Source organism: Ambystoma mexicanum, chromosome 11 (genome assembly GCF_040938575.1).
Source record: "Ambystoma mexicanum isolate Mex_15411 chromosome 11, UKY_AmexF1_1, whole genome shotgun sequence".
Classification (NCBI taxonomy): domain Eukaryota; kingdom Metazoa; phylum Chordata; class Amphibia; order Caudata; family Ambystomatidae; genus Ambystoma; species Ambystoma mexicanum.
In genome coordinates this window covers 92324392-92338184 of record NC_090934.1, presented here as the reverse complement: position 1 = coordinate 92338184, position 13793 = coordinate 92324392, and the positions used below count along the sequence as shown (strand labels likewise).

Here is a 13793-nt window from a genome sequence, read left to right as displayed (position 1 = left end):
GCTTAGATGAAATTCAGAAACCACCTTCGGCAAGAAAGCGGGGTTTGTCCTTAGGACCACCTTATCCTTGTGAAGAGCCAAGAAGGGATGTTCCACCGACAAAGCTTGGAGTTCACTCACGCGCCTTGCCGAAGTGATGGCCACCAAAAAGGACACCTTCCATGAGAGGTGCTTGAGGTCTACCGTGGTTCACAAGGCTTATGGCACAATTCCGTCAGGACCACATTAAGATCCCCCGCCGGGTGCGGACTGCGAACCGGAAGACAGAGGCGCATCAAGCCTGCAAAATGTCTCTTAACCACTGGGTTAGCCATAGAGTAAGAACATTGGTCCGTAGATAAATAGGCGGAAACCGCCGAAAGGTAAGTTCTACATGATAAAACATGAACTCCCGAATCTGCTAGGTGGGATACAAAGGACAGTACTGTGTCAATTGTAGCCCGCCTTGGGTCCATCTGCTTGTCTGAACACCAATGACAGAACCTAAGCCATTTGCTTTTGTACTGGGACCTAGTCGAAGGTTTTCAGGCTGCCTAGATAATGCGCGTGTTAGGCCCAGATGTTCTAAAGACCTGAACTCAGGCACCACACCGCCAAGCTGAGTGATTGTGGGGAGGGGTGCCACAGTTGTTCCCACTGGTGAAGATCGGGTTACCGGTGACCCCCGATCGGCGGATACACTGATAGGTGTTGAAGTTCTGAAAACCAAAACCTGGCCGGCCACCACGAGGCAATGTGCAGAAGAGAACAGTTCACCTAGTTCTTCAATTTTCAAATCGTCCGATGAACTGGAGGCAGAGGCGGGAAGGCATAAGCCCTCATGTTGTGCCATGGAATTTCGAGAGCATCTCCCAGAGAGGAGGCTCCAAGTCTGTTTCTGGAGGCATACAGAGGAAGCTTCTTTTTTGCCGCCGTAGCGAAGAGGTCCACTTCCGGAGTGCCCCAGCGCAGTAAAATCCATGAGAGGACCTCCGCCTTCAGTCCCCACTCGTAGCTGACTATAGTCCGCCGACTGAGGGCATCTGCCGTGACATTCAGAGGGCCCGGAATGTGTACTGCAAGTAGCCAAACACCATGCTGAACCACCCACTCCCAAATCTGGATGGACAGTTCCACGAGCGGGGGAGACTTGGTGCCGCCCTTGCTTGTTGATGTAAAACATCGACACTGCATTGTCCGTGCAAATCCGGACCACCTTGTTGGCTATGATCGGTCTGAAGGCCTTGCGCGCAAAGAAGATCGCCAGGAGCTCCAGATGATTTATGTGGAGGAGCTTGTCCTGAGGCGACCAAAGATCCGAGACCTGAAGAAGATCCAATGTCGCACTCCACCCCAGAAGGGAGGAGTCCGTTGTGACCGTTACCGTCGGAGCTGGGTCCTGAAACCCCGCCCCCACCGACAGGTTGCTGAGAAACGACCACCAGTCCAGATCCGCTCTCATGGAAGCCGGAATCATTATCAACTTGGAGTCCAGATCCACAGCCTGAAGCCAAGAACTCTGAAGAGCCATCTGAGTCTGCCTCAACTTGAGGCGCGCAAGAGGAAGCACCAAAACAAACGAGGCCATGAGGCCCAGAAGCCTCTGGAACCACCAGGCCGACATGCTCTCTGGCTGTGCAAACATCTGACATGTGGCCAACAGATCCGCCATTCTGTCCCCTGTCAGGTACACTCTGCAGTCGATAGTGTTCCAGCGAAAACCCAGGAAGATCAAGTCCTGAGAGACAGTCATGGAAGATTTCTGCCAGTTCACCGACAGCCCTGAGGTGGAACAGGAGCTGGAGGAGAGATTGAAGATTTCAGAAAGCTTTCAGCGGACAAAGGCTGCACAAGAGCCAGTCGTCCAAATACAGAAGCGCCTAAAAATGAATCCGGTGGTTGCCTAAAACAGCGGCCCGCACAGTTATAGGTCAGGAGACCAACCTCTCTGAAAAGACTGATAAGATAGAATAGCTGTTGGTGCAAAGGTAGAGGAATTGGGGGTAGAACAAGTCTCGAGAAGTAGACCAATAAGGTGTTTAGCGAAAAATAGTTAAGGACGATAGATGGAATGTTGATCTTATGTTAAAGATAAAGTTTTTCAAAAGTTTGCATAAACTAAATGAAAATAAAAAAAAATTAAAAAAATACAGATATATATGGATACCCTGCAGATGAATATAGGCTGCGATCACCGACATCTTCGTAAAGACACGCGGTGCCGAACTTAGGCCAAAAGGAAGTACTCGAAACTGGAAATGCTCCTCTCCTACAGAGAAACAGAGATATCTCCTGTGTGGACCCCACATCAGGATATGCATGTAGCATCCTGAAGATCCACCAAGCTGAGCCAATCGCCCATCTGCAGGGAAGACTGTATATGGCCGGGCGTGATCATCTGGAATTTCTCTTGAGGTAGGAAAAGATTGAACTGGGAAAGGTCTAGGATGGTGCGCAGGCCAGCCTGGTTGGGTTTGGGCACTGTAAACCGCTGGGAGTAGAAGCCCTCCCCTCGCTCCCCAAGAGCAAGGGTTCCACAGCTCTGAGGTCCTGCAGCTTCTGCACCTCGGCTTTTAGGGAGGGCGATCCCGACTGCTGGGAAGGAGCGTTGGATGGTGGGGTATAGGGTAGGGGTAAGCGGAAGCCCGCCCGAGTGACTGACAAGACCCACCTGTCCTCAGTGATTGTCTGCCATGCCTCCCAATGAGACGCAATGCGTCCTCCCACCAGGGTCTCGTGTGAGCGAGGAAAACCCTCATTTGGCAGGCTTTTCAGTGGTGTTGCCACATGAACCTGAAGAGGAGCCTGAGGAGCGGGAGAAAAACAGAGTCCGTTGCTGCCTCTGGCAGTTATTACCCGAAGGAGTATCCACTCTGCAGGATTTCCGGTCTAGGAAGCCCCTAAAACCAGAGGAGGACCGGCTCTGTGACAGTGGTCTCTGGGTCCTGAAAGGAGTTTTAACCAGGGCTGACAAGGACTTCGCTGTCTGGGTGCTGTCCTTTCTTTTGGTGAGCTCCACATCCGTTGTGGAATGAAAAAGCTCTTTACTGTCAAACGGCAGGTCCAACACCTTGTCCTGTACTTCCTTCGAGAACTTGGTGGCATGCAACCACGCCTGTCGAGAGGTGTCAACACCCAGCATAAGGCCCCGAGCCGACGTGTCAACGTGATGAGCCGCGGCCTCAAGCAGATCCTGAGCCAAGACTCTGGCATCAGATAAACCCTCCTTAATGTCTTCCAGCTTCTCGACCGGAATGAACTCCTCAAACTCTGACAGACCTTTCCACATCTTCAGGTCTGCCCCCGCTAACACCAGTTCCGCGTTGGCCTGCCGGAGATGCAATGCCGAGTTGCCGAAAATCTTCATCCCAAGGGAGTCCAGGAGTTTGTCCTCTTTCCCCAGAACCTGAGTCGCCGTCATAGAAGAGGACACTGCAGGCCTGGACTGCAAAGTGGCCGCTGCCACCACTGTGGAGGAGGGGGGCGGACAAGATGACAGGGCCACCTCTTCCGAAGAATGCAGACTATAACGCGCGTCAATGTTCTTATTGACGAAAAGTCCAGAGTGTGGCTTTTCCCAGACCCTGCAGACCTCAGCCAAAACTTACTTCTGCAAGAACAGGCCGGTACGCTCCGTAGGAGACGAGGTGAACGCCCCCGAAAGCACACCTTCCTGCAGAGAGGCTGCCTCAGGCACTGGGACATCCAATAAGCACATCATGTCGAGTACCCGGTCGTGAAAAGCTCTAATAGAGCTGGGTTGGTCTTCGCTGTCCTGCTCGCCCTGCTCATCATCCGACGGGTCAGGATCCTGCTGAACCGTGTCAGGCACCGTCTTGTCAATGGGGGACCATTGGGGCGAGGGCTGCGCCGGCGGAACCACTGGTGGAGCCAGAGGCGCAGGCGGGCAAATCTACTGAAAAAGACCCTTGAAATACTCTCTCATGGGGTCGGTACGCATAAGCGTCTGAAATTTGCTGAAAAAGGCATCCTCCGGAGACGGTTTTGGAGCCGCCGGAGAAGGCCTCTCATGAGGAGGATAATTCCAGGGACGCAGCGGGGACTGTTGCCACATAGGCCCATCCCCCGAAGTGTCCACAAAAATCAAAGGTGCCAAACCAACAGGCAACGAGACATTGTGCGGGAGAGGCATCCGGGCTTTCCAATCATAAATCGGATGTGTACAAGGAACTTTGTGTTCACCCGCGGAACCAACTCCTACACCCGAGGCCGATGTCGTAGTTGTAGGGTGAGCGCACAAATTGGCCGCCATGGTCGTGGCAGGAACTGCCGCCATCTTGCCATCACCTGAGGGGAACTGCGGCACGTGTGGAAGTGAGGCAGGGATCCCCGTCGGTGGATCAGGGGTCTTAATCTTAGCTTTTACATAAGGAACCTCGGCCGAGCCGGTACTATGAGGCCTGGAATGTTTCTGCGACATACCAATAGTCAAACTAGCCGCAGGAAGGACCTCGGCACTGCCGGTAAGGGAAGAACTTTCACTCCCTGCCCCCTCAACAGTTCTGGCGTTGCCACAAGAGCGGGAACCTTCACTGATAAGGCCTTGGCAGGCCTCTCAGAAATGTTGGTCTCTTTAGCCTCTGCACGAGGGACCTTGGACAAAGGTCCGGTAACAGCCTTACTAGCGCGGGCCTCGAACATCCATTTGGTAACACCAAGCCGATAACGAGGCCTCGGGGCGCACTCCAGTACTTTTGAGGGAAGCCGATAACGAGGCCTCAGAGCGAGCTCCGGTACCCCACAATTCAGTAGAACAGGGTCTACAGGTAGCCCCCACAAGAGGGGCCTCGGAGCATGCTCCGGTATCCAAAGGCCCCTTACGGAGACCCTCGGAGAAAACTCTGGTACAATTATTAGGCCCCGAAGTCACCTCGGGGCAATACCCGGTGACAGAGCGATCAACGCTCCTCCTGGCACAGGAAGAGCCGGGAAAGGTATCTCCCGGCCGGGGTGCTCTGAAAAGTTAACTCACCGGGCGTTCCTTCTTTTCAACGATAAACGTCTGAAAATGCAAAGGAGGAGTACGCCGAAACACCTCGTCCCACCGCTCCAACCGACGTTGAGGTGCCCGGACCGAAAGGGAGTCACAAAGGGAGTCACAATAAAAACAGGAGTCCCAACAGTGATCCTGACCCAACGCTCTAAGCAAAGAGGATGGGCGTCCGCCCTCGCGAAGCGTCAGTGACACGATGAACAATCTGGAAAGTCTAGTTTGAACGACATAGACAGACTAGTAAACAATCGCTAGCGAGAGCCTGAGAGGAGGAAAAAGGAAGAAGATCTTCCGAGGATGCAAGCAGAGAAAAGGAGTGATGGGCGATGCGCGGAGCCGAGCCGAGATGGGGGTTGGGGGTTACGCCGCGTGCCGGGCCCCGTGTAGAAAGAGAGGAAGGACAAAAGAAAACATTTTCTTTTTGAAATTTTGGATGCTTTTACAAAGCACTCCGGTCCCGTCCCACAGGACGGAGAGATATCCCATAAGTATGGAGGAGAGGGGACGGGATGTAGGAGTATAAATAGCTACTACAGTTTCCCCAAGAATAATATAATAAAGCACCTAGACATCTTGTCTCCGGTATGCTGTTACTTGTTGTAAATGTGTGCACCCTGATGTTTACAGGCATCGGTGCAATATAAATGTATAAATAATAACATAACAAGCGTCTGGCCAGTCCCTGAACTCTCCATTCTGCCGCTCTTTCAGAACTGTTCACACTGTTGTCCATCACAATATCGCTAGGATATTTCCAACATTATCACAAAAACTTCAATCTCTCATCCATTATATAATTTTGCTTTTGTTACCAACTGGAACCGCTCATTATTGGCTTATAGCTGGTGAAATTACAACTGAACAGATTACTTAGCAGTACAACGCCAAATCTTTAAAGGAATAAGCAATGGTTATATCCTTTCTGGCCACCAAGAGTTCGAAGCAACTCTGCTGCTACCCCCAGCAACGTAAAAGTTGTCGATATGTGACAGACCATAATCGACATCCTCCTGGTAAAATCCTCATCTACCTGAGATCACTAAGGCCGAGCAACTAACATTATTAAATAGGTGCCAAACGATAGTCCTACTGAATTACATATCAGTTACTTAGAAGAGGACAAGTAAACACAAACCATCAAAAACAATCAAGCTGAGTTCATCACAGTTTCGGAATGATTTCATGACATCCTTCAAAATCTTCAACAGTTTCCAGATGATAGAATTAGCGAGGGGGATGGAGCACCACCCATGTGGATGTTAACGTCAGAGGCCTTCATGGGGTGATCGGTTCAGAGAGCGTCATGACCGGATCTGGAGCTCTGCTAGTGCTCTGAAAGGATGGAGGGGTGACAGGAAACCCAAGAACAAAACATGTGGGGATTCAGTCCGGCATAGCCCATCATAGCTGATAGGATTCAGCGATTTGCCTGCGACAGGAGACAATGCTCTGACAAAAGCAAGATGGCGCCCGCAGGGCTGCGATGCCGTAACAGGGATCAGGGACGTTGAGACGTGCTATCCCTGGGCTGGAGAAGGTGTTTGAGAATCCCCAGGAAAGAGGGGTTTCCAGCGACTGAATCCAATGGGGCATGTTGAACACAACTGGAGCCCTGGACAGGCTTGAGGAGCCCAGTCCTAAATAATAAACTGTCCGCTGTCTCAAACTACCCTATTCTGTCCCTAACACTATTAAAAAAAGATTCAAAGAAAAGTCCAGTAGAATGACTCCATTCTCCTGGACAGGCTTGTATAGCCACAACACGTCTTTCTTAGGATGGCTTTTGATAATTCTGTGAACAGATTCCTTTAATTCTTGAAAGGGGTTCCTGTCCCTCTGGGGCTTCACCTTTCCTACTACTGGCACAGTAGCTCCTTATTCAAGTCCAAGCCTTTTCAGCAACTGATACAGGTGTTGGCTATTCTCCAAACCAGCAAATGCCTGTTTGGGTTGTTCTACTGTACTGTGGGTTGTGCCACTCCGTCGCTCTCTCTCCCCCTTGCATGTATGTATGTATGTATGTATGTATGTATGTATGTATGTATGTATATATATATATATATACATATATATATATATCTCTTCTCTTCTCTTCTCTTGATAGTTTCCTTTCTCTTCCCAACAATGACTGGAGCTGAGATGTTTTTGGTTACTCCCATGGTAACCTTTATTATCTTTTACACAATGCACTTGCACGAGGATGAGTGATCTCTTAGTAAACTCGGTTACATGCACGGTTACTGCAACGAGTAATATCTTTCTTACTCTTCCAACATTCACTGGTACTGGAACAAGTGTGATTGGTCCCTTCATAATCTCTATTAATTTCACACCATTCACTGGTACTGGAATGAGTATGATTGGTCCCTGGATAATCAGCATTCAATTTGTGCCAATTCCCCAATGTGGTTCTCCTGCCATTCCCCTTATCTCGGTCATATAGGATGGGTGTCACCTGTTTCTTCCCGCTGGGTCAAGTTTGCCTGTCTGACATATACTCCATGGATTTACTCTTCTTCCTTCTTCATTGCGTGGCTCTGCGGAGCCGTTCCTGGTATGGTCTTGGCATGGTTCACTGCCCGCTCGGTCCACCATGTCTCGGACAAACCACTGCCTCCAAGCCTTCCTCATGTTAAGCTCGGGGTTGTGCTTCCCAAACGCTTCTTTCTTGCTCTAGCACAGGCAGCTTTGCATTCGCCGACTGCTTCCTCAGCTTGGATTCAAATCTCCTGGGCTCTGGGAATGAGATCCCTCTCCGTTGGTCCTTCCTGGATTTTTATGAGGAAGTGTTGGGGCACCCCAGCGTAGCCCACAGTCTCTTGTCTCTTTCCACTGTGCATTCATCATGCTGCCCTCTCGCCCCCCCGCCCCCATCTTTTTCATCTCAGTGTGGTGGGCTTACAACCACTCATTATTCCTTATGTATCGCCCACTATTCTTCACAGTATGAGTGATTGGTGAAGGTAGATTACTGATAACATTACATTAGCAAAAAGTGACTGGTTTGGAGGGAAGGTTTAGATTCTTGGATATAAAAGTGCCTCCTCAGGAGTGGTTATAGGGAGTTCCTGGAAGGAACTGGAGTCCCTGTGCCCAAGAGAGGAGCCTCACCCTGCAATGTCCCACTGACCACCACCCCTAGCGGTTTTGTTGCGTAGCGGGCTTACCTCCCTAGCCTCATAGGGAAGGGCTCCACTCTGGGTGGAAGTGACAAGAACCCGTGAATCGTCACAGCATTCATATGGCTCGGTGCACAACTGCATGTTAAAATCTATGGGTCAGGATTTTATTTTTATTTTTTAACAGAAAAATGGCTCCTGCCTGTTACCCTTATGAGCAGGAAGACCAACAGTAAAAACAGTGCTCCAGATAACAATTCTAAGTGGCAGTATTTTACTACCCATTTTTTAAGGTTGGGAGTAACATTTTTAGGGAGTGAAAGTCCAATTCCCAATTGAGAATATTCTATAAGCCAGTAACAATATGCTTCCACTGAAAAACAGATATGTTTTTGTAATATGTATTTCTTTGCATCTAGTTAGTGATATACATTAAAAGATACAGGTTTACTTCTTACAATCAGGATATTAAAATACTACTTACTTCCTTTAGTACTAAATGCACTACTGGTCCAAACATATACATGGAGCTGCGAGAGTGAAAGCAGGGTTGCAAGATTCTACATGTCTTTCCTTTTTTTTTATTGGAAATATTATTAGCCCATTTTTAGGGAGTAAAAGTGGCAAATACACTGCTTGTCTGCAAAACTGAGTAACAAGGAAGGCAAACAGGATATAGACATATCAAAGAATACTGCCTTCATTTTACCATGCTAAACAATCTTCAAAACACATGCAAAAACGAAAGTCACTTTGTTTGAATAGCTTACCTGTTAACCCTTCGTGGACACTTGTCTGGCTTAATATCCACCTCATAGAGGTAGACGTCAATCTTTGGAATTTCAACTTGGAAGCAGTTGGCCAGCAGCTTGATGGCCTTTCCCATGGTGCCATATCCAGGCCGCCTGGGCACCAGGAATAGGGGCTGTGCCCCGACAGGTCCTGAAAGAGAAATAATCACAATTGTCAGTTTTCAAAATTAGGTGTTAATCATCAAACATTATTCTTGGGAAAGTTTAACTACGAGGAGTAATTAACATCTTTTATGGCTTAATAACGTGTTATTCATCAACTGAGCAGCATGTGAATGGGCACAATATTTGCTCCTAACTTCAATCATTTGTGGAACAATTTGGACGGAATAGGATATGCTCAATTTCATTATAGAAAACATACGGATGCCACTGGCTCAGATACATACATGATCTATTTTTGAGATGGCATGTTACTGAACAACTACTGGACCATTTTCAAGCTCTTTCTAATAACAAGCATCTTCCTATAAAATTCACTCACCAAATAGGACATAAAGCTATACATTTTTGATACATGAATAGAAGGGTAAAATGGCAACCCGGACTCGAGGATTTACAGTAAGCCTACGAACACAATAATTTACATGCCACATCATAGCACCCTTATTCCTGCAATATACGGTCTTCAATATTGACAATTTTGAAAAGCTGGAATAGTTGCATCAGAAGACTTCATATTTAAGGAGGCATTCAAACAGACCTCATGTACTTTCTTGCAAAGAGGTTACTATAGCACCATATTAACATCATCATTACCCTATTTGTTTAAGGTTACCACAGCAAATTCAAATTTTCCTGAATGAGAAAAGCAAACTGATCAAATAACGTGGATACTTTCACATGATTACAGAGCAAGACAAACAAACAATGCGATGTGGAAATAATGCAAGAAACTGAAATGTCAAAAGTGATCAACGTGCTGCCATTATTTGCTTTAAAAGGAGGCGCAACTTCAATAGCATTATGAATGCAGATCTGAAAAAGACTGGTACATTCCCTTGGTTGAGATCCTCTGGTTGCAAAAACAAAGGCAAAATTGCACTGAAATATTACATGACTTGTTTTCTTGACATTATGGTTTAGCTATTAAAACGTCTGTACAAACAAAATAAATGTAGGGTAAACCGAATGCATGAAGGATCGTATAATTGAACAGAAGAATGACATTCCTAATAAAACAAGAAGTCCTCTATTGCACAAGAGATCACGAACTTGGACATAATGTCACCTAATTACATGATTTAGTTTTGAGAAACATTAAACATTGTCCGCACCATAGATATCATCAAAGAAGATTACTACACAGTGAAAAGAATTGGAATTTTACTTTACAAAGCCAATATACGTTTAATGTGAATGCTTACATTTCATGAGATTTGTTTTAGCATTAAGCTTCTGTAGTCTTGAGTATGTTTATAGGTCAGGCTGCATTGAGTGGGACACAGAGTATGCCGTTTATGTTTATCATGGCATTTTCCATGTATTTCAGTTATCAGTTGTTGAAAGATTTAGTTGCTTGGTATTCTAATGAAAGCAACATTAATTACTTGTTGTTACTGGTGGCGTTCATGGATTCAATACTACGAGAACCAGGTATGTATGGTTTGGCGGAAGATACAATTTGTGTGATTTTGTTAAAATCTATGTTTAATTGGCAGGTAGAATAGATTTTAAATAAAGTGAAACATTTCCAGTTCCACGCTACTGGCCAGGCATAAAGGTGACTCATCCCCTGGGATGAATGCCATTTTGCCACATTCACACAGTGCAGCAGTTCGTATTCGCCTGTTCGTAGAATTATTTATATGTTTACAAGCAAAAAGTACTGTACTCCGCATGGGTTCTGTAGACAGACATGACAACAATTGTTGAAAATCAATGATCCTGTAGGCCACTTTTCCTAGTTGCTTGATGCGCTTTGCACTCTGAAATAAGCTGCACTGAAAATGGGTGCATGTGGCTCGCCGACATACCCCGGAGCAGACATGGAAAGGAGGTGAGAGATGGCGTGCTGCAGCATACTGAGACCACCTGTGCGTTCTTCCCTCCTGTCGCCTCACCCAGACATGGTGTAGTGCAGATCAAGCGTCGAGGGGGAGGCAAAGGTTGGCATGCTGCAGCATACTGGGACCTTACGTGCACTCGCCCCACCGGTCCCTTCGCCCTAGTGCGGTGCAGTGTAACTAAAGGGTGCCTTTTTAGAGGGGCTGACTGATGGGCGTATGCAGGAAAGGGACTATGGACTACGAGTACGCTAGTTACTATGGTGAGTTGCCTTTTTCTTACCCCTACATCCTGCCCCCTTTCTGCAATACGAGAGATTCCCAAGCACTGATGTATAGATAATGGGTGAATGGATTAAACTCCCCTAGTTAAAGAGGTTTCCGAGGACCGCCCGACCAAACCAAAATGAACCAGAACTCGGGTCAAGACAGTAATGTTCATAAAATGTCGAGGTAGCGGCCATCTTAGTGATATTTTCCCAGGGAGAATAATTCTGGACAGCCATGTAGGGCATCTTTAACCTGCACTAGGTCATGTGGATGACCTTGGGAGCCGGTAGGCCTTGTACTGTGTTGGCTTTCATGAAACAGGAAACAAACCAGCAGGAAATTGTAGCCTTAAAGGCCTATGTTCTTTTTTTGCATTCCTGAATGTTACAAGATGTCATTAACTCCTTTGTCCTATCAAGACAGAATTTAAGTGCTCTTCTCATGTCTAGGGTGTGTGAAGAGTCAGCAATGAACCCCAGACAGAAGCTTGCCATGTTTTTGGTTAAAGACTTTTATTGAAAATAATAGGGGTAGGGAAAAGGCCTCTCAGGCCTTTATCTCAAGAGAATGTCTCTACCTAAACCAAAACTAAGGATCTGTCTGTATCTGAATGTCCAAATCAAATTATCCTGTTTCCAAAGTTCTATCCTGACCCTCACACTATAAACTTAAACACTAACTTGAAGGGGAAATGTCTTTAACCGTGGATGGTTGGTAAAAACGTGTTCATAAAGAAAGAATAAATGGTTGCAACACAAAGGTACGTCAAGAACAACGTCCTTTGTTCCAGAGGGTGGTTACCTTCCCCTGGACTGCCTGGTATACTCTCCTGCCAGGATTTCTTATTCTTACACACTTGTATTCATGGGCCTTTGCCCATTTCCATAATTGCGCATCAACTGCCTTGGATAATATATCTTCTTGAATGTGCTTGCATTTCACCCATTCATATTTGTAAGGGTTTTGTTTGTTGTTCCTTTATCTTTCAATAATGTGTCCTTTTGTTCTCTCTCTCTCTCTCTCTGTTACGTTGCATACAAATCTCTGCATTTGGCGTGCTCGCCGATACGCACTAGGGTCCCCACTGTCATTGGACATAATCACCGGCTCTGAATGGCATACCTGCATACTCCCACGGTCAGCCGGTAAAGGATTTCTGCTGGATTCCTTGTTGCAACCGCCTCTCCTCCTTTCTTCCATCTCTCATGGCTTCCACAAGTCTGGTCTGCTTCCCTCTCGGCTCTGGTAATGAAACACTGCCGTTGGTCACCTGCAAATGCCTAGGAGTCCCTCACGGATCTTGGCGTTACCACAGTGTGTCCTGGTGCAGCAGATAATTCTGGTTTCGTCAGCGAGCCCCCACCGTGCCAGCATCAGCCTATCTCCTCGTTGGTGCTTGCAGAGAGGTTCAGCTCTCTATCACCAGCAGCACACCTTGCAGACTCTCTACTTCTGCCTTTTGAATTTCCTGGGCTCAGATGCACGCGAGCGAACACTTGAACGTTTGCTGGACTTACGTCCTCCTTCAATCTGCATTCTTTGATTGATAATCTTCATCCTAGTATTTTGAGAATTCTGGCACATGGAGATTTTGGAATCAATTTTTTGCAAATTGATTCCAAAAATTTGAATGAATTCATTAATATTTTCAAAGGTTTCACAAGGTGGACCAAAAGTGGAGAATTAGTTTACAGGTTTGGGCAAAGGGATTTCCCTATTCTCTAGAGGAGAATGCGTAAATAAGTGATAATAGGCCGGTTTGGAGAAAAGGTTTTTCCTAGTCTTTAGAGCAGAATGAGTGGATGTATGAGAATAGGCCATAAGGGTATTAGGTATGGAAGGCCTATTTACAATGGGAAAACAAGGAACAGCATGCCTCACTTGATGAAGCCAAGACATCACCCCGGAGGTTGTCTCCCCCAAGTGATCTAATAAAGGCACCCCCAGTATCAGGATCAGGTAGCAACCACTTGGAAATCCTTGATGACTCCATCAGAGTCATCACAGTGTGTAGAACCATTCTGCGTCTGAAGGTGGGTCCAGAAAAACCACTTGCAAGTTAATAGATTAATGTGGAACTCCGAAATTATCTTAGGAAGGAAAGGAGCATGTATGCGAATCCCTATGGAATACAATAAAGTGTTCATCAATGCACAGAGTTTGTAGTTCTATAATTCTTCTTGCTAAAGTGATGGTGACTAAAAAGTCCACCGTGAGGAACTTGAGATCCACATTCGCCAGAAGTTCGAACGGTTTATGGCAAAGCGCTTTGAGCACCACATTAAGGTCCCGTTTAACCCGAGGAGGCTTGACATGAGGAAAAATATGTAGCAGGCCTTCGAACTATGGTTTTATCACTGGATTTGTGAGGGTGAATGAATAAGCATCAGTGTTCAGGTATGCACCAATAGCTGACAAGTATGTACGGCAAGAGTACATATGAATACCCATGGATCAGAAGTCAGAGATAAAGGAAGGAACAAGTTACTTACCTGTAACTGTTGTTCTCCAGCATGGGTCTGGCATGGATTCACATGCTCATGAATATTCCCCGTCGTCAGGCTGGGAATCCTCGGTAAAGAAAAAAACCAGT

The 13793-nt window shown here is 46.8% G+C and overlaps 1 protein-coding gene across 1 annotated transcript in view; it reads right to left on the bottom strand.

The window, feature by feature from the left end:
* The window catches only part of LOC138503100 (protein argonaute-3), a 2065845-nt gene that overhangs the window by 1586408 nt on the left and 465644 nt on the right, over nucleotides 1-13793 (bottom strand). The window contains exon 2 of the mRNA XM_069622607.1: nucleotides 8883-9054. Coding sequence (XP_069478708.1) covers nucleotides 8883-9054 — 172 coding nt within the window. The remainder of the gene's footprint in view (nucleotides 1-8882; nucleotides 9055-13793) is intronic.